This window comes from Carcharodon carcharias, chromosome 3 (genome assembly GCF_017639515.1).
Source record: "Carcharodon carcharias isolate sCarCar2 chromosome 3, sCarCar2.pri, whole genome shotgun sequence".
Lineage (NCBI taxonomy): Eukaryota > Metazoa > Chordata > Chondrichthyes > Lamniformes > Lamnidae > Carcharodon > Carcharodon carcharias.
The window spans coordinates 25,317,177-25,338,958 of NC_054469.1; the positions used below are offsets into that span (position 1 = coordinate 25,317,177).

The 21,782-nt window shown below is 41.1% G+C and overlaps 1 protein-coding gene across 6 annotated transcripts in view; it reads right to left on the reverse strand.

The window, feature by feature from the left end:
- obscnb (obscurin, cytoskeletal calmodulin and titin-interacting RhoGEF b) overlaps positions 1-21,782 on the reverse strand; it is a 625,157-nt gene that overhangs the window by 45,205 nt on the left and 558,170 nt on the right. For all 6 annotated transcript variants that reach the window (XM_041184481.1, XM_041184479.1, XM_041184482.1 and 3 more), the window contains 8 exons: positions 20,492-20,571; positions 20,011-20,184; positions 16,844-17,003; positions 14,427-14,543; positions 11,093-11,257; positions 6,582-6,740; positions 1,693-1,870; positions 472-585 (listed from right to left, as the gene is read on the reverse strand). In XM_041184481.1, coding sequence (XP_041040415.1) covers positions 472-585; positions 1,693-1,870; positions 6,582-6,740; positions 11,093-11,257; positions 14,427-14,543; positions 16,844-17,003; positions 20,011-20,184; positions 20,492-20,571 — 1,147 coding nt within the window. The remainder of the gene's footprint in view (positions 1-471; positions 586-1,692; positions 1,871-6,581; positions 6,741-11,092; positions 11,258-14,426; positions 14,544-16,843; positions 17,004-20,010; positions 20,185-20,491; positions 20,572-21,782) is intronic.

The following is a 21,782-nucleotide window of genomic DNA, read 5'->3' on the forward strand; positions in this document are numbered from 1 at the left end:
TTATATCACTACTCCTGTATGAAGCAGTCTCACTGGATAATTTTATTTCCTTTCTTAACTCAGGGGCACTGAGGTTAATTGTTATCTTCTCAACAACTGCCCCAGATGTTATTAACTAGCTTAGGAGAGTAATTAAACCAGGGATTTTCTGGCCTAAAAACAAAAAAACTGCGGATGCTGGAAATCCAAAACAAAAACAGAATTACCTGGAAAAACTCAGCAGGTCTGGCAGCATCGGCGGAGAAGAAAAGAGTTGACGTTTCGAGTTCTGTCGAAGGGTCATGAGGACTCGAAACGTCAACTCTTTTCTTCTCCGCCGATGCTGCCAGACCTGCTGAGTTTTTCCAGGTAATTCTGTTTTTGTTTTGGATTTTCTGGCCTCTGTTGTTTCATTTAACTCCTGGTTAAAAGGACAATTGTGGATTGCGAGATATTTTTTGCCTGATTGAATGTAAGTCATGTTTAAATTACCTTTATACCATGTGACAACTGGCTTGGGATTTCCGATAACCAGGCACGCCAGTTTCACTGTTTGTCCCATTTCAGCAGTACAATCTGCCAGTTTCTCCACAAATTCAGGGGGATCTAATAAGAAAACATATTCACTTGGTTCATATAATCTCCTTTACCGGTCACATTTTGTTATTGAAAATTCTCACACCTTATCCATTTGGATACAAGGTAATTGAATATAAAATGGAATATAAAGAGAAAATAGATCTGCTACACATCCAAAATTGACAGCTTTAAAAATTTACATTTTCAATAAATTGTACTTTTTCCCCCCAAGAAGACTCATCACTGGGTAATTTTCCCCTTTATTTTGACAACAGAATATTTTATCCAATGATTCAGAATCATAGATCTTGGTACGGCTTAGTGTCAGAATTTTGAAGTAGAATAAGGGTGTCAATACAATATTTTGAAGTGTGAGTCAGTCCAACTTATGTATATCAAAGAAGGCCGCAGGAGCACTGGGTGGTTCAGTAGGTTAGCACATGACCTTCCACTTCTGCAGCCTGTGATAAAATCTAGATCAGAGCAAAAGTCTACACTTTTCACTGGCTACAAAGGTCCAAAGAATTCTTTACAGGCTAAGCCACAAAATGACCCACAAATATCATGCTTCCAATCTCACTCTACTTAGTTATAAGGATGGAAGGTTTGGAAAAAAATCACACTGTTACAGTTGAGGGGTTCATCTGAAGTTGGGATTAGGCACAAAACGGTGTAGAAAGAGTTTCAATTACATCGGCATGAGAAGACTTTGGAGAGTTTTATGTATTTAAATATATTCCACGCCTCAAAAATGATACAGATGCACATAAAAAAAGACCAGAGTGAGGCAGATAACAGAACAGTTTTATTAAAAGCTTTGGGAGGTGAAGGGTAATGTTTCTTTCCATATATAAGGCCCAGAGCTTTAGGGTGGGAGTCTCAGAGCTTAGAGTCTTGGAAGGTGAAGACACAGCTGCCAATGATGAAGTGATTAAATTTGGGATGTTCAAAAGGTCAGAAATGCAGGAGCGCAAAGATCTTAGAAGGTCATAGGAGGTTACAGACATAGGGAGGACAAGGTCATAAAGCAATTTGAAAACAAGAATGAGGAATTTAAAATTGAGGCATTTCTGACAGGAAAGCCAATATAGGAATGATGGGTAAACAAGTAGCATAATTTTGGCAGATACTTACTCCAGGCAGGTAGACTAAAACGCTGCTGTATGCCACTAATGTCTTTTACCCATGAAATCTTTATATTCACAGTTCGGGCCTGGAGCGTGTATTTACGCACTGAGTCTTCTCTTTCGTGCCAGATTTCAAAAGATCGTTCATCGCCTTCCACAAAGTCATTCACATCGATGTTAGTGAGCTATGTGAAGAAACTGAAACTGTAAATTCTGCACAGTGATTTTGTGAAAACATTTCTCAGTTCAGATGTGTCATCTTCAAGTCTGATGAACAAGTAGAACTATATACCCCTGTCAAAAGGTCTCAGTATCTAGGATAAGAGCAGTAGTAAACATTTTGTCCACATGAAAACTCTGCAGTACTTCAATGAATTGCATAGCCCCCAATATAGGAATACAGCAATACAGGGCTAGGCTGTTGACAGTAGTGGGAGGGGACGGAATAGGATCTTTTGCCACCACCACCTTCCTGGAAGGCAAGTCGGCTAGCAGCAGACACACCTATCTGCCTCATTGCCATAACATGCTGCCGGTGACCTAAAATAGGTGAGAGTGAGACTTCCATGCCTCAGTTTGAGGAAGTTGCACCCTCACGAGTAGCTTTTTTAAATTCATTCACAGGATATGGACATCAATCTTTTCTTGCTCTTGTTGTTCTCCAGCAGTCACTGCTCTTCTTGCTCCTCCATGCCGTCCTGGCAGCGCTAGAGCTGAGCAGTGGGCGCAGCTGGGACTGCAAGGAGGAGCAAGAAGAAGTGCGATAGCTGCCAGAGACAGTTACATACCAGGTTTTTAGGGTGGGGAGGAATCCAAAAGCCCAAGGAGGGTGAAAAGGGAGGTGGGGGTCAGGTTTTGGAGGGCAGGCGATGAGGAGCAAAGGGGTGGGTGGGTGATATCTTGGGGGAAGCTGCCCCTGATGCATACAGGAATGAATGGGGTGGGGGCACATGATTCAGAGGGTTCTCTGTGCACATCGGTGATCAGGGGCAACCCCCCAAGATGTCACCCCATCCCCCTTTATTCTTCAGTGCCTATCCTCCTTTCCTTTCCGCCCTTGTTCAACATGGCCTCAAAAAATGTACTGTCCACTCCCACCCTGGTGTGGTCAGCTTGGTAACAAGCTCAAGTGACTTTTAATTATTTATTTAAATGTAGCGGCCACGCTCCCCCACCCCAACCACCTAGAGTATTATAGGGAACAGCTTGAGATGGGCAGGAAGGTAGTCAGCTAGGTATCCTTTGAATTTAACAAAATTCTGAAAACAACATATCACGGATCTGGAAAAGCAGAAAATGCTGGAAAAGTACAGTGGACTGGAGTTTCTATTTATTGCTCTGATTTTTTCAGAACCATTTGTTGAAACCAGCAAAACCAGCGCCAACAGGCATGGAATTTTAAACAGAAATTACATTCAGTGCAACTCAAGTTTTCATAATCTTATACACTGGGGTTGGGTCCATATAACATGAAAAGAAATCCAAAATTTTATTCCTTCGCCATGTTAAAAAAATGGACTTTCTGTTGAGCCAAAAAAAGATGGCTGTTGTAAGTCACATGACCACAGCACTGACCCTTTGTTCTGGGAGCTACCACCAGGAGTTACAAGAATAAAAGAACTTGTCTCTCAGCCTGTGAAATCTCACACTTCATTGTACAAACCCCCTGTAATCAACAAAAGTAGAAGAAGTGCAGACAAACTGGCTCCCCAACCTGAACTATCACAAACTTGTGATACCTGCTGAGGTGTTAACAGACTCATCTCAAACCTGGGATTGTCCAGGTCCATTTCAAAAGGTGACCATTGAGGGAACAAAGGAATTCCGGCCAGAAGCACAGAAACTGATTTTAAGCTGCAATTAACTGTTAATGGGCCATGTCACATGACCCAAGCCTCTGGCCTTTTGGACAGTTTTGATGTTGCATCTTTGGCCTCAAAGGCAGACTGCTGTTTTAACATCAAATGCCAAGGACTCTAGCAGTTTGGCTCATCAAGCAGTTGGTTATCATCTCTCAATTCCATGGCCAGGATTTTCTGGTCATCGGGCGAGCTCGGTGGCAACAAATCAGACTGCTGCCCGTGATCGGGCTGCAACTGCCATTTCACACTGGCAGGCCAATTAAGTCCCGCCCAACATGAAATGTGCGCTACAGTGCTGCCTCTGTGTGTGTGTGTGTGTGTGTGTTTCTGTGTGTTGTGGGGGGATGGGGGGAGAGAGAGAGGAGGGCAAACGCGGAAGTTTGCACATGCAAACGGGTGCGCACAGGAAAAGCTTCCCGAGGCACAGAACTGCCTCGGGGGGATGAAGATTTTTGAAAATAGAAAAGAAATATTTAAAAAATTTTAAAAACACGTCCCCTCTGTCACAGGAGCAGGGGCATGTTATGAATGAAATTTAAACATTTTTATTTGCTGTTGGAAACCTCATCTTGCCCATGGATGAGGTTTCCTAAAAAATCCAAAGGCCACTTGGCGTTAAGGTTGGACGGGCAGGGAAAAATTGAACTTAACTATTACTTTAACGGCCTTAATAGACCTGATAATTGTCGGCGGGTGCGCTACCGAAATATTGCGTAAGTGTGTGATGACGTTGGGACGCTCAACCAACGTCATCGTGCATCATTTTACGCTCGTTCGGGTCAGGCATGCGCCCGCCCAACCAGTGGAAAATTCTGCCCCATTAAACCTGTTTGATTTTAGAAATCTCTAATCAATGCCTGCCATGCAGTCTAAGCATAGAAAACCTATCCTGTTGCAGCACCATCATTTCAATGATTTGCATGTTGTTGTCTTCACCCAGAAACTCATCAGGATTGAACTCAGCCACAAAGGAAACATCCCCTGAATTTTGACTTCTTGGACTTTGGAAATCATGTGAACAAATACTCATTTCTGTAGTTCTTGTACTGTTACTATCAATAGTTGTAAAACTCTTTTATCGATCCCTCCTTTTTACTGTGTGTATGTGCGTGTATAGTGGACTGGGAAGTTGTGAACATTCCTCCCTGGGTGCTGAATGTGAAATAAACCTGAAGTCATCATAACGTAAGTTTGCTGCGAGTCATTAGTAAATTGGGTCACACAAACCGAGGGATTGGGAAAACAGGTCGCCACATACCTTAAAAATAATTCAAAACATCTTCTGCTTATGGACAATTGGTGAGAGAAGAACCGTTTGCTTGTCTCTCTCCTGTCCATATCACTGGTTTAAAGTACATCATACTAAAAGTTGGTCCTGACCACACCCCCAGATCAAATTAATCACCAGTCTAGGCTTCTGCTAATTTAGCTTGTTTGCAGGCCTTAGCTGGCTGTAAAGATGAAGCTTCTATTTTAGGCTAATGGGGCTCAATTTCACGCTCCACTGCTGCCAGGTTTGAAGGTGGGAGGGGCACATAAAATTCAGCTGGTGGCCATCTTGTCTGCCCCTGACTTAACTGAAATTTTACAGGGGCGGGAATTCACCGGGCAGCCTTTATGTGGCCATTTAATGTCCATCTCCAGTTTCTGTGGACTAATAGGTTTTCATTCAGAATAAAAACAGAATTACCTGGAAAAACTCAGCAGGTCTGGCAGCATCGGCGGAGAAGAAAAGAATTGACGTTTCGAGTTGACTCTTTTCTTCTCCGCCGATGCTGCCAGACCTGCTGAGTTTTTCCAGGTAATTCTGTTTTTGTTTTGGATTTCCCGCATCTGCAGTTTTTTTGTTTTTATTTCATTCAGAATGTTAACTTGTTTGTTTCTCCAAAGAGACTGACAATACTTGATGTTTATTTCTAGCATTTTAGATTCATTTTTAGGAATATAACAATCTTGTTGCAACCTTATCTGAAAAACTGTCATATCTTAATTATCTTGAAAAGTATCTCAGCCTTCATTGGTTCTTATCTCTTGTACCATCAAGAATGAGAAAGAAACCCTACTAATTTAAATCTGATCTATCTTACTTGCTACACTTGGCCAACTGGCGCAACTCTCTATTTGTCAGATTGAAAAAATTTTTGGCAGAGGTTTGTCACACTGGAATGACAGTTAAAAGTATTACAATTTTCCTGAGTGTCTAGGCGGGACTGGAATTCATCCATGATGCCTGTTCTGATCATATTGTGCCATGACAGTGGTGCCGTGCCATCACCTACCTGTCATCGCTGGTTTTTTAGCACTTAGGCACCCCACTTGAGGCCCCTAAGTGGCCAATTAATGGCCCTCTTCCTTTGCAGCTGGTATTTTACTGGCGGTGCCCAGGTGAGGTCACTGGCTGAGGGGGAGATAGCGGGTCAAAGTGCCTCCTGTTTGGGCTGTGCCCAATGAAGACCGCCCCCCCCCCCCTCGAACCCCACCCCTTCTCAAGGTGCGTCCACCCCATCCCTTCCCTGCAGAACCTAGCCTCCCAACCCCCTTGCTGGGGCCTACCAGTCTGGCCCTGACAAAACCCTGGACTTATCCATGGCTGCACGGCATTGAGGCTGCCTACAGGGCCAGCAGTGGCCACTCCTTTCTGTTGGGCCTAGAGACTTGTTAGTGATTTAATTGGCTGCTCACAGAGAGGAAACTTCTTCTCAGATGAGAGTGAAGTCCTGCCACTGCTGCAGGGCAACCCGCTAAACAGAGATGGGCTCACCCCAGGCTGGGGTGGGGGTGGTATGGGTGCACTTCCTCCACTTAAAATTCCCCCAACATGTATGAAAAAAAATGCTACGGCTCACTGCCTAGCATAGAGGAACAGCCCTATATGCAAAGTACTGGAGGGTTTCTGGCACAATTATACCCAATTACATTCTACAATTTCATGAAGGACAAATATAAATGACCGAACTTTCAGCATTAAGAACGATGCATGCTTTGGAAGAGATCAATTCAATAAAGTGTTTGATACAAAATATGCAGTACCAACCTTCATCAGGTTTTTGAAGATGTAGCATTGTGTATCTGTCCTGCTGTCTCTTTTTGGTTTGCAAATCAGCAAATGATTTTTGAAGAGAAAAACAATGCGTTTGTGACCTTTCCATGACAGCCTTGCACCAGGAGCACCCTCCCACACAATGAATTGTCCCTAGGAAAAAGTGCAGTTATTTACTGTATTTCAGATCAGATTGTTTTCTCTGTGGGAATAATATAGTTAGGGAAATTTTCATATAAGCACTACAATATTATATGAATTCTGGTACTTCAAGGCAATATAATATCAGGCAGAGCTATACGCCTCTTCCCAAAAAAATTATTATAAAGCACTAATGGATTTCTACCAAGAAAGAAAAGAACAGCAATGTTATGGGAATATCAATGCCTTCAACCTATCCTCCATACACTGTCCTGACTTCGATATATATGATGCGTTCCATCATTGTTATTAGGTCAAAAACCTTAAATTCCCCACCTAAGGCCATTGGGAGCAACATTGATACAAGAATGAAACGGTTCAATAAGAAGGCCCATCATCCCCTCCTCAGGAAAACTAGAGATGAGTAATAAATGTAGCCGAGCCAATGTAAATCACATGCAAATAACAATTTTTTTATTAAGTACACAATTTTTCATGTAGTCAGTACTTAACTTTAAGACAGAGATGATAGATATTCTCTGAAGTTTAGAAGAATGAGTGGTGATCTCATTGAAACATGCAAGATTTTGAAAGGGCTTGACTGGGTGTTCAATATTTTAACCTTATACCAGCCCTGTACAAGATATAAACTCATTAAAGCTTGCCTTTCTGGAAGCACAGGATCGATGAATTTACCCAAATATTCCAAGTGTGATCTTACTGATGCATTGTAAAAATATTGGATCACTTTTGGGTTTAAATTCGTAGTATCCCAAAACCCAAAATTGTAATTTCCTTTGGAGATGCACTCTGATATTACCTTAAGATTTGGACAAGCCCCAATTCTACTCAAAGCCAGAATCAGGGTTGGGTGCGGCCAGGGGGGTGGGGTTGGTGTGGTGTCCAAAACAGACAGCAAACCTCTTTGACCTGCAGATTTTAAATAAACTTCATCAAAATGTCTTCAACATTTTGGGGCCTCTTTTGGTTCAGATTCTCTCACTGCTCTGGCAAAAAAGTCACAACCACTTCCATGCTCAGGCCCAAGTTAAAATAGCAGTGGGGTTCCAAAGGTATTATTGAAAACTGATTTGCATGTTTAAAAGAGTTTTCCGGCAGGTGTCCCTTTCACCTGCTACAAAGAAAAGCTTAAAATCATAGCCTAGGTGATTTGTGTGGGTCATTGCCTGGTGGGTTCCCACAGATTACTTTTCTGTCGTGTTCTTATAATACCTTGGGCATTTTTACTGTACAAGACAGAAGGCACCAATTACTTATAAGGGTCTGGGTAATCACGTTGTGGGTTACTTTGTTACAGCTAGGCACAATTAAACACAGGTATAAAGCCTACAGACATCAGTGCTCTGTTCAAAGCAAAAGTGAAACTAAGACTGGATCATACAACATATTTCCCTTCTGGTGATGTCATGCTGATATCCCTTAAAGGCATAATGCAACAGCTTCCACTAAGTGAACAGAATTAAAAGCAGCCTTATCTGTTTCTGACTACCTTAAATTTATGAGCAGCATTTTACCCCCATCACGGGGGGTTGTGCAGGAGCGGGCGTGAGCGGCTGGGTTCCGGATCGGCGCCCCCACTTGGAAGGCGCCACCATTTTGCGTGGGAGGGCCAATTAAGGCCTGCCCAGCGTGACGTCCGCCTGGTACGTGCATGGGAGAGCGCACAGATCTCCCTGAGGCAAAGTGCTGCCCCAGGGAGATCGATTGAACTTTTCAAAATTTATTAAAGGTTAAGAAAAAAATTTCCTGACACTGTCACATGAGCTGGGACATGTCCATTACTTTTATTTAAAAATTTTATGAACATTTTAAATCCCTCACGAAACCTCATTCCGCCGGTGGATGAGGTTTCATGCTTTTTCAGAAGGCCGCCTGGGCTCTTCGCCTGCCTGCCAACCTTAAGGTTGAACGGGAAGGTCCATTAATCATTTTAATTACTTTTTAAATGGCTTTAATAGGCCGTTGACAGGTTGGCGGGAGCGCAGTCCACTTGGCTGCATGCCCACTGAACTGAAAATCTAAATGACATAGGGTGACGTCGGGACGCACGCCCGACCTCACCCTGCGTCATTTTATGTATTGGCGAGTGGGCCCCGCCCCCGCTCGCTGACCGGAAAATGCTGCCCTATGTTTACTTCAGCTACCTGGGAAACTAATGGGGCTAAAGGCCAGTAAGTCCCCTGGACCTGATGGGTTGCATCCTAGGGTATTAAAGGAAGAAGCTACAGAGGTAGTGAATGCATTGGTAGTAATCTTCCAAGAATCCTTAGATTCTGGAAAAGTCCCAGAGGATTGGAAAACTGCCAATGTAACACCCTTATTCAAAAAGGGAGGGAGATAAAAACAGGTAACTATAGGCCAGTTAGCTTAACATCTGTCATTGGGAAAATGTTCTAGTCTATTATAAAAGATGTAATAGCAGAGCATTTAGAAATGCATAATCAAGCAGAGTCAGCTTCATGAAAGGGAAATCATGCCTGACAAATTTATCAGAATTCTTTGAGGAGGTAACATGCAGGATAGATGAAGGGGAACCAGTAAATGTACTATATTTGGATTTCCAAAATGTGTTCAGTAAGGTACTGCACATAAGGCTACTTAATAAGATAAAAGCCCAAGATGTTAGGGGTAGTATATTAGCATGGATAGAGGATTGGCTAATTAATAGAATACAGAGTTGGGATAAGGGAGGCATTTTCAGGATGGCAACTTGTGGAGTGTCACAGGGATCAGTGCTGGGGCCACAATTATTTACAATATATATTAATAACTTGGATGAGAAAAGTGAATGTACTATTGCCAAGTTTGCAGATGACTCAAAAATAGGTGGGAAGGCAAGTGATGAGGATGACACAAGGAGTGTACAGAGGGACATAGACAGGTTAAGTGAGTGGGCAAAAACTTGGCAGTTGGAATTTAACGTGAGAAAATGTGAGGTTATGCACTTTGGCAGGAAGAACAGAGGAGCTAAATATTATTTAAATGGAGAAGGACTGCAGAAAGCTGCAGCACAGAGTGATACGGGGGTCCTTGTGCATGAATCACAAAAAGCCAGCATGCAAGTTCAGCAAGTAATAGAGGGCAAATGGAATGTTGGCCTTTATTTCAAGGGGAATGAAGTATAAAAATGTGGAAGTCTTGCTAAAACTACAAGGCACTAGTTAGACCACAACTAGAATGCTGTGAACAGTTTTGGTTCCCTTATCTAAGGAAAGATATACTGGCATTGGAGGCAGTCTAGAGAAGGTTCACTAGGTTGATCCCGAGTATGGAGGGATTTTCTTATGAGGAAAGGTTGAGTAGGTTGGGCCTATACTCACTGGAATTTATAAGAATGAGAGGTGACCTTATTGAAACATATAAGATTATTAGGGGGCTTGACAGGGTCAATGTTGAGAAGTTATTTCCCCTTATGGGAGAGTCTAGGACCAGAGGGCATAATCTCAGAGTAAAGGGTCGGCCATTTAAAACAGATGAGGAGGAATTTCTTCTCTCAGAGGGAGTGAATGTGTGGAATTCTTTACTGCAGAGGGCTGTAGAGGCTAGGTTGTTAAGTATATTCAAGGCTGAGATCTACAGATTTTTAACCAGTAAGGGAATTAAGGGTTATAGGGAAAAGGCAGGTAAGTGGAGTTGAGGATTATCAGATCAGCCATGATCTCTTTTAATGATGGAGCAGACTCGATGGGCTGAATGGCCTACTTCTGCTCCTGTGTCTTATGCTCTTATAGTTAATGCAAAATTATAGTTCAGCAAGAATGTAAAGCTATCCTTAACATAAATAAAAAAATGTAATTATATAAAAACTAATGTGACAACATCTTAATTACCCATATAACTAACTTAAACATATAACTTTGACTAAGTATCCTGGTGGTTATGGACCAACAACCCAGTGATTCAAAGTTCAAATCCCATGATGGCAAGCTATGAAACTGAATTCAAATAATTTGGTACTTTATGAGTTGGCACCAGGAAAATGGTCATGAACTCTGCTAGATTGTAGTAAAAGCAGAACAAAGCTACAAACATCCTTCAGGGAATGAACTATCATCCCTGCACGAACTAATTTACTTTTGACTCCAGTCTCACAATATGTAGATTGATTGATTCTTAATGCCCTCAGGGCATAGGAAAAGCAGCAGGCCATTCAGTTCCTCGAATAATCTTTTTTGTTTCAATAAGGGTCGAATAATAAATATTGCCATCAGCTTCACCTACATCCATAGACTACAAAAAAAAATAAAAGTTCAAAGGCTGCAATCAGTGTACTAATGTTGAGACTATGAGATAAGTACATGATTTCATTCAGTTAAGTAAAGGAAAGGTATTTAGACAAGTACCTGTCTGATGGGGTCACCAAGAGATTCCAAAGTTCCTGGATAGTTTTCAATCATTGAAACATGTAGGTTGTTGTCAGCACGTTTGGGAAGAGCAGACACGACAGCATATGCTTCCTCTAACAGAGCACAGTTTTTATTATTTCTTGCTTTGTTCCGAATTAGCTCCTGAAAAGGACACATACATTCATAGTTCCTTTCACAGCCTTATAAAGAAATCAGACAAAACTGAAAAAACATAGCTGGCAAGCTGGTTTCTGTTGCTTTAGAGAACAAAACCAGTGATCCATATTTAGATATTAGCCAGATCATTACAACAGTCCCAGGTGACGTGGGGTATAATTACTAAACCTGCAACTAAATGGCATTTCAAAGTTGAATGGTAGCTCAGATTCCACTACTACTTTCTACTACTTTCGTGGATGCACTGTGCACATTAAAAAATAGTTAATATTAATAACAAAACATACAACCTGTTCACTGGTTTGGTTGTTTTAAAATGCACCTATCTCCAATGACACTGGCTTCTGTGCGAAAATGAAAATGTGCCTATCTTCAAGAAAGCAACGTCTTCCTCTTGTATGTCTTTCATTCTGTATAACTGCAGACATTTTCTTGCTTTTGTATTGGTGCATGATTCTATTTTTTTTCATGTTGTTATCCACCATCTCGCTCTCTACTAAACGCACCTTACATGCATTTTGTGCCTTTGGTTCTCTCTCTATTTATATGTTTTTCTTTGTTCTTCATTGTATCGGCTTGTATGGCTTTGGCAAAGTTGGTAGCATTTTTTCTTCTGAGTCAGATAGTTCCAGGTTCAAGTCCTACTCGAAGGCTTGAGTACAAAATCAAAGCTGACTCTCCAGTGCAGCACAGAGGGAATGCTGCACTGCAGAAGCTGCTGCCTTTCAGGTGAGATATCCACCCTCTCAGGTGGATGCAATAGAACCCATGGCACTATTTCAGAGAAAAGCAGGGGAGTTAACCCCAGGTTCCTCTTTCCCCTGCAGAGGGACACTTTGTCCTCAATCAACATCACAAAAACAGATTATCTTGTCATTATCATATTGGTGTTGTGTGTTCTACACTAAAACAGCATCTACACTTTGTCTGTAAAGTGCTTTGAGACATCCAGTGGTCATGAAAGATGCTATATAAGTGCAAGTCTTTTTTTTTAATGAATGTGCTGTAGATTCAAGTCCGATTAAAAACTTGTAGCTTAAAGTACAATAATAATTTATGTAGCAATACCTGAACTGAGACGCTTCATTTTTTGGTCTCCAGAAATGAGCCAAATTCAGGTTGGATTTCGGAACTCAATGCAAATTAGTAAAACTTACAGATAATAACAAATTTGGAGAGGCAATGGAATCCAAAGAAGGAGGCCAAAAATTCCAAAATGAGTTAAACAAAATGCATGAGTGGGAGAAACTCTGGCAGATGAAATTTCATGCAGATAAGTGTAATGTATTGCATAAAGGAAAGAAAATGGGTGAACATATTACAGTGGCAATCAACATCAATTGTGGAAAACATGCTTCAATATGCTTTACATGTTCAATAAAAATGTTTTTGCACTGAAATATACTCCATGGGAAAAATTTCCCCCCCCAACAGCGAGTGGTCATGCCTCTGATTAGCACCCCCAATTGGGGGCGCACTGCTATTTTATGTGGGTGAGCCAATTAATGCCCACCCAGTGTGACATCTACCAGGAAGCACTATGCGCTCCCTGTGCGGGTTGGGGGGGGTTCCCTCAGCCAGGAGTGCGCTCTTTCGCGCAAAAGATTGCACAGATCTCTCTGAGGCTAAGAGCTGCCTCAGGGAGATCAGCTCAGAATTAAAATTTTTAATAGAAGTAATAAAACCATTTCCCTGACATGTCCCCTCATGTGACATTGTCACATGAGTTGGGACATTTCCATAACTTTTAATGAAAGATTTGATAAAAATTTAAATACCCTCATGAAACCTCATCCCGCTTGTGGATGAAGTTTCATGCTTTTTCCGAAGCCCGCCAGGGTTCCCGGCCTGCCCACCAACCATAAGGTTGGACGGGCAGGTTCATTAATTACCTTAATTAGTTTTTCAATGGCCTCAATAGGCCGTTAACAGGTCGGCGGGTTTGCAGCTGACTCAACTGTGCCCCTGCCGACCTGAAAATGAAAATAACGCGGGGTGACGTTGGGAGTTCCACCCAATGTCATCCCGCGTCATTTTACGCGTTGGCGAGCGGGCCCTGTCCCTGCTCACCAACAGGAAGATCCTGCCCCATGAGTTGTGTTCAAAAAGCTATGGATGATGTTGCATGAGACCTAGAAGTCCTAATAATCTCAATGTTTAACATGTCTAACCAATATGGAACAACAATTAATAGAGCCAAAAGAATGTCGAAAAAGTAAAATATAAGTTAAAGGAAGTCATGATCAAATTGATCAGTCTCTCATCAGGCCACACCTTGAGTATTGTGTTCAGTCTGGTTAATGAGAAATAATGAAGACATTTGGGCACTGCATGCAGTGCCGAGGAGCCTTAAGGCAGATTTTTACCGTTATGGGTTTGAGTTATGAAGAAACATTGGAGAAACCTGGGCATATCAGACTGAGAGTATGATCTTGCAGAGCTAAGTAAGACAGTGAATGGTTTGAAAAAAAATTGAAATACTACTTTAGAATAAACAGAGTAGGAGAAGGAAGCACAGGTTAAAAGTAGTAAAGGAAATTTCTTTGTACATTAAGTGACCAGCACTTGGAATGGTTTCTGGACTGAGTGGTACAAGCAAAATCCTGAATTTCTTTAAGAAGTGGTTAGACGTAGTGATGGAGAGAGTGTTGGGTTGATCTTGATGGATACATTAAGATAGGATGAAAGGCTTTTTCTCAGCCATAAAGTATTTAGTGATGGTGTCAGTATTGGCCATTCTTTCAAACTGGAGATGTGGGAACGCATACTTCAGTCTTTACGAATGGAGTTCTAACTACTAAGTCATATCATTTGAATCTCTATATTTAGTACAGTTTTATAGTTTGAATCTATCCACAAAATCAAAACAATTCTTATCGCCATGATCTTGGCAAATTTCTATAAAATTCAGAATCCAAAATTACTAGATTAACTAAAGCACAAATGAGCAGAAGTTTTGGTTGTCCATTGAGATCAGAATTCTAATAATCCAAGTACTAATTTACGCTGACTGCATTTTTATTTCAAGATCTCCAAAAACTAATGAATTAAAAAACAATTATAATTATTAAGCTTTCGTTTAGATGATTGGGTAAGTTTGCAAGAAGGCTATGGCAATTTTTGGTATTAGAATTCTAGATAATCCATGACTTACCTTGAGAATATTCTGATATTTCAAGAGTCTATTGGGAGGTTTCTCTAAATAAGCATGTATAGGTAACACTGGGGGTTCTGATGGGTCCTGTGCTGATGACACTTCATCTGTGTATTTCTGGGAACAAAAGTATTAGACATTGTTAGAAAATTAAGTTCATCTTCCTTTGACTAGCAATGACAGGAAGGGTAATGAGCACAAAGTTGACCATTTCATCCCAACCTAAAGCACTCATTCTGACCATAAAATAATTTTCCAATAAAACTTGGTTGATTATCAGTTCAGGACTTTAAAAAAGTACCTTCCTTAATATTGATCACAATATTAATGCAGAATTGTTGATGGAGAGCTATATTCAATTATTTCAGGGTGTAACACAAACAGTCAACCTAAGTTATGTCAGTTTTGGATTTTGTTTGGAGCTCGTTTACAATGCATTCCTAAAAAGTCTTTAACACAAATGCTTTCGTTACAATGCATAAGAATTTTTTGATGCTTCTGAGGGATTTGAGCACAGCTGGCAAGGCCAACATTTGTTACCCAACTATAATTTTCCTTGAGAAGCTGATGAGCTGACTTTTTGAACCACTGCAGTCCATCTTGTGTAGGTATACCCACAATGCTGTTCAGACAGGAGAATTTAAAGAGTTTGAAAGGAATAAGTTTTATTCCACAGGAATATCTCTCATATATAATCCTCAAAGTACAACATATTTATTTATATTTCACCAGTATTCTACTGTTATAAAATACTCTAGAGGCAGGACTCCCCCCTATTGTGGGGAAGTTGAAATGCGGGCGCGCAGAGGCGTGCCTCCGATCGGTACCCCCAATTGGGGGCGCAACGCCATTTTACGTGGGCGGGCCAATTAAGGCCCACTCAGCATGATGTCCACATGGAAGCGCAGTGTGCTCCCTGTGCAGGTGGGGTGGGGGGGGGGGGAGGGAGGGGAATCCCTAAACCTGAGAGTGCGCTCTTTCGCACATGCGCACGGAAGAGTGCACTCATCTCCCTGAGGCTAAGTACTGCCTCAGATAGGTCGTCTCTACTGTAAAAATTATTAAAAGTAGAAGAAAAAAAATCCCTGACATGTCCCCTCATGTGACACTGTCACATGAGTTGGGACATGTCCATAACTTTTTAAAAAACTTTAATTAAATTTTTAAAAACCTACATGAAACCTCATCTCGCCCGTGGATGAGGTTTCATGCTGTTTCTAATGCCCACCAGGGCTCCTGGTCTGCCCGTCCAACCTGAAGGTTGGACGGGCAAGTCCATTAATTACTTCAATGGCTTCAATTGGCCACTGACAGGTCAGTGGGCACACAGCTGATTTTGCTGAGCCCCCGCCTCCCTGAAAATTTAAATGGGGCGCTGTGACGTCGGGAGTTCCGCCCAATGTCACTGCGCGTCATTTTATGCGTTGGCGAGCGGGCCCTGCCCCCCGCTGGGAAAATCCTGCCCTAGAAGTTGTTAGGAATTGGGATGGCCTACTGAACGTGTTCCCAACCTGGCAATCTTGTAGAAAATGAAAAATTTACATTGGGTGTTTTAAAGTTGGGGTTAAACCATATTATTGGGATAGAGTAGAGGACGTTTTACTTTGCAACAAAAACAGAAAGTGCTGGAAGCACTCATCAGTTATAGCAACATCTGCAGAGAGAGAAACAGAGTTAATGTTTTGAGTCGAATATGATTCTTCTTCATTTTGAAGTCATATTGGATTCGAAACATTAACTCTGTTTCTCTCTCCACAGATGCTGCCAGGCCTGCTGAGCATTTCCAGCACTTTCTGTTTTTATTTCAGATTTCTAGCGTCTGCAGTATTTTGCTTTTATTTTATGCTTTATCTTGCATTTGGTATTGTTTTACCTAGCACAGGGACACTTGATGCAGAGTGTCAACGTGTCCCAACCGTCTACTTTGTTAACTTGCTATATATTTTTGTTTTTGTTATAGGACCTCTGGAAAATAGGCGTAAATTGAAATTTGTATCAAAACTATTTTAACCACATTAGTCCCGTATGAGTTTGTGCAAATGCAATAAACTATTGGATAATTAGAGAACTGGTTTTGTTCTTTTGCCTTGTACATAGTCTTAATTTAAAAATATGTCAAGGATGAGAGGCTTAAATTTAAAAATAAAGATGCAAACTATTTTCTAGGTAGAAGTATCTTTGGAGTCGCACTGATTACAATATTTATATATTAAACAGAAACAATACTGTTATTCAATTGGGTTTACTCTTTGGTTGAATGCATATGAATCTGTATCCTTATTTTTTCTCAACTTTATAAATAACTTTACTGTTATACGAAAGTTTCATAAAAATGTAGTTTGATATTAGTCTAAATATTTCAGCAGCACCAAACCCTCATGAAAGTTTTCCTTACAGTTTCTTAAAATAACACTTACATTATAAAAGTCTTGGACAGCTGGGTTCATGATATGAGATTCAGCCTGTACCCGTCCAACAAGGTATTGCATGTATTTATCAAATCCATCTCTGTTCTTGATGAAGCATAATGCAATATCATCATCTGTCTGACATTTCATAAGGTCATTCAGGAAGGTGCTGAAACAAGGTAAAGCATGATTAACTTATATAAAGTTTGATTTTGTTTTTCAACCTTTCCCTTAAGTCTCTGGCATTAGCCTTGTGTAACTTTTCTCTGCAGGCTTGCGTGGGATTCACACTTGGTGCTTGGGACATTGCAGCTGAAGAAGGTGGACAACTGCTGATGTTGCAGAGGGTAGATGCCTTCCACATGTTAAAGAGGTGAGCAGCCAGGGAAATTAACAAAACTCTCCAAAGCAGATGTGTAGATCTATTCTGTAAATGATCGTGTACTAGGAAATATGTAGGGCAGAATTTTGCCCTTGATGGGCGGGCAGGCAGCCGATTGCCACTGCCAAAACGGGCTCCGCTGCCATTTTAAGTGGGCAGGCCAATTAAGGCGCGCCCAGCCTGTTGCCTGATGCAAAGCGCTATGCACTTCATGTGCAGACGGGGGGGGGGGAATTCCCCAACTGCCAGAGTGGGCTCTTGCACGCAAGCGCGCGAAAGAGCGCACATCTCTCCGAGGCAAAGTGCTGACTCAGGGAGATCACTGAAAGGCAGTGAAACTTTAAAAATAGAAAAATAAAAAAATCATTAACATGTCCCCCTCATGTGAAAATGTCACACGAGATGGGACATATTAATGCAATACACAAAAACTTTATAACAATTTTTAAATTCCGATAATAAACCTCATCCCACCACTGGATGAGTTTTGTAAAAAAATCACTTATCTGCCTGCCCGTTGGGCCCATGCGCCAACCTGAAGTTCGCACCGGCCCCTCAAAATCCTTATTGATTGGAGAATTAATGGCCTTAACAAGGCCTTTAATTAATGGTGGGCGTGTGTCCCGCTGCAAAGCCCGCCTGCCGACCGAAATATCACAATGCCGTGCGCTGACATCGGGACGCTCGCGCGGCATTTTAAGCACTGGCGTGCGGACTCCACCACCTGCACGCCAGCCAGAAGATTCTGCCCATAATGTGAGAGTGAGGACGGCCATGAATTTAATTGACTGCTGAGTATTGTAGCTGTATTTCCCTTTCTCAGAAGTTAGGAAGTTAGTCTAAGGAGCTGGGAAATTAAAAATTTAACTTTTGTTTTGATAATAAGTATTAAGCAAAGCATTTCAATTAACCTCATTATATTCAAGGAGCAACAGAAGTGAAGTGCAAGTTTTAATATCTAATAGATAAAGAAATCGCTGGCCAGCTCTGGCCTCTGAAGTGCACATTTTTGCCATGTGGAACTCCAGGACATTTCCTGTGTCCTGGATAACCATATGTGCAGGAAGTGTCGTCACCTGCAACAACCTGAGTTCAGGGTTTAGGCTTACCACCACCACCTCCTCAAGGACAATTAAGGATGGGCAATAAATGCTGGGCATCTGTGAGATTGAGAATTTTGTGAATAGCACTTGTATAGATGTGATCACTTGCAGCTTAAGGGTATGCAGGGGGAGAGGAAATGGGTGGCCGGAAGGCATTCAAGAAGGACCAGGCAGGTAGTACAGGAGTCCCCTGAGTGCATCTCATTCTCCAACTAGTATTCAGTTCTGAATACAGATGAAAGAAATGGCTCATCTTGACTCATGATGGCCCATTAAGTTCATGGTATCATGGCTGGCTCAGCAATACAGGGGGGAGGGGGCAGCGAGAGAGACTGGAAGAGCAATAGTGATAGGAAATTTGATAGTTAGGGGAACAGACAGAAGATTCTGCGGCAGCAGACCTGAATCCAGCTGGTCTGTTGCCTCCCTGGTGCCAGGGTCAAGGTTGTCACTGAATGGTTGCAGAGCACTGAGGAGAGAGGGTGAATAGCCAGCGGTCGTGGTCCACATCAGTACCAACATCATAGGCAGAAAGATGGATATGGTCCTGCAGTCAGAATTTAGGGGACTAGGTAGAAAACTAGCAAGCAGACCTCAAAAGTATTAATCTCTGATTACTCCTGGTACCACATACAAGCAAGTATAAAAATAGGAGGATAAATCAGATGATTGCATGGCTGGAGAGAGTGAAGGAGTGAGGACTTGAAATTCTTGGGACATTGGGATCAGTTCTGGGGGAAATAGGACCTACACAGGCAGGACAGGTTGCATCTAAACAGAGTCAGAGCCAATTACCTTATGGGGTGATTTATTAGTGCTATTGGGGAGGGTTTAAACTAACTTGGTGTGGAAACCAGGAAGTAATACTAGAGGGATACCAAGATGCAAAGAACTTTGGGAGAAACATATAGCAATAGAATACAGAATAAGGTATTAGACGGTTTCAGCATAAGAGGGAAAGAAATAAACTCTAAATTAAGGTTAAAAAGCATGTACGTGAAGTGTGGTGAGTAAAATTGGGTAGTTGCAGACGCAGGTAGCCATGTGGAAGTATGATGTTGTGGCGATAACAGAGAGTGGTGCCTGAATAATGATCTACCTCCTCCCTGGTAGAAGCAGAGGTATAGACGATCACTGGTTTTGGAGACTTAGGATTCAGAACTACTAAATAATTGACTGAAAAGGATGCTAAAGGTACATCACACCTACATGAAGGCTGTAAGGTCAGGTTGAGGAAGAATGGCACATGACAGCTGTGACTTGAATTCACAGAGCTTTCAGGATTTGACAGCTGCCATTAGGGCAACCATTCCACTGATCAGTGGATGCTGGTTCCAGGTTCTATCGCAATGATGATGCAAGTGGCTGCTATTTTTTTAGGACAGTAGTACAGGTCAGGCATTTAGCTTTTTTTCTCCCAGGCCATCATGCAAGTGACATGTCAGAGGTGACACCAAGCAACCCGGTCATTTTTGCCTTCTCAGCTGATGCAAGCAACATATATGCCTCTTTTATTACATTCTAAATGAATCTTAGTGAATGGAGGCACAGGTTACAACTTATTAGAACCGTAATAATGTTTGTCTTTATAAGATCAACTTTTTAGACTGTTTATTATTTTCAAAATAATTTCATAACTTAAATTTACAAGGATCTGTATTCAGTTATCTGTGCATTTCTGTATTACAAACCTGATGTGGAAATCAGCAATTTCATGAATATTTTGGAAAATCGTTTGTTTGCTATTTGCTACTGAGGGTGGTACATGGGGACATGTTTCGATATGTTTGACATGATGATCGACAAAGAATTCTAAATCTCTTGTGAACTCTTTTTCAGTTGCAATCAGGTCCTGCACAAGGAGGCTGTAATCACATAAATCACAATATACTGTTAGACAAAAACTTCTAATCTGAATAATACATTTTAATTATAAGAAAATATTGATACCACAAATGTGTTGCATAATTAAAGAAATGTTTCAATTGAATAATACGTAAATCAGAGAAAGCCATTATGCCAGACTAAGCCTCTCATGAAACAAATTTAACTTGAAAATCATTTTGAAAAAAAGTCAATGTATTAAGTATTCGAGTTTCTTATTTTTAGAAAAGAATAATGATAATTTTAATATAAAAGAATAAAGTAGAAATGTGACTCAAGTCCACTCACTATAACTTTCTCCTGTACTCCTCTTCTGATTCAAACTCCCCGGAGAATTCAGGGCTTTCTAGTGCAACTTCAGTTGAGAACTGTAAAATATGAGAAATAAACCCTGTTTAATTTACTCAGTGAATAGAAAATGTGTATAACAAACCAGCATTTTGTTTCTGTTTCATACTTGATGCAAAGTTCAGTTTGAGAGAGGCTGAGAATTTGTCAAACATCCAGCTTGGCTATAGATAAACAGTTCATTATTACCAACTGAATATTCAACTGTAGTTATCTGGTTCAAATTACTTGCCCATCTCCCTTCTATGAAAATATAAGTATGTATTGTTAATTATATAAATCTTTTTCCTTTTTGAGGGTGGCTTTCCTTCAAGTGCCTTGAAAATAATACACAGAATTTTGCTATTCTAGCAATTACAAAGCATTTAATGGCTAAATAAATTAAAGTATGGAGTAATTCTAAGGCAACAATCTAAGGATTCTAGTGGTATCGTAATCTGCAAAATCAAAACAGTTTATAATTATTATCTGAATTCTGTACTAGACTAGATCAAAACTTTAAATTTACTTTCTGACATCCGTTGTTGTTATCAATATATATTGTTTGCACATCATGTTGGGATTTTATTAGCCACTTCATTGTTAATATTTGTATTGGCAGTAGCTGTTTGTCCACAGATTCAATGTGTTCTATGTCTTTGACACGTGATGAAGTTCACACAAGAGTATTAGCAATTGTGGTGTTATTATTTCAGATCAATTGATAGATATAATAAAAGTAATTAGGTCCAATTTTAAAAGTGTAAGGGTACAGTGTTCACATGAGCTCTGAGTGGGCAGCATAACTGGGGAGTCTGGGAACATTGGGGTCCTCCAGACCTAATCTGCCAGGACTAATCTGAATAATTTTTTTCTGTCTCCTACCCAAACCTGGCTTGATCTATACTACCTCTCCAGCGGGCATGGTCACCGAGTTAGTTGAATGGGTTGAGGAGACGGGGGGAATAGGAGGGTTCTGGTAGCGATGGGATAGCCCAAGGCTAGTGAGGCCCAAAGTGTCCTTACAAGGCTGGATGAGAATTCATACTCCACTTGGCACACAAGGAAACCTAAAAGAAAATGTTTCACAGACTTTTTCACCTGATAATACCTGATGATCCGACAATATTGGTCTGATGGACAAATTGTCACTGCTTACCTGCTCATACCTCTGACTTAAAATGCACATCAAGTCCAGTTCTGCATATTTAAAGGAAACCGCCTCCTTCCTTCTGCTCTCCTACTCACTTGC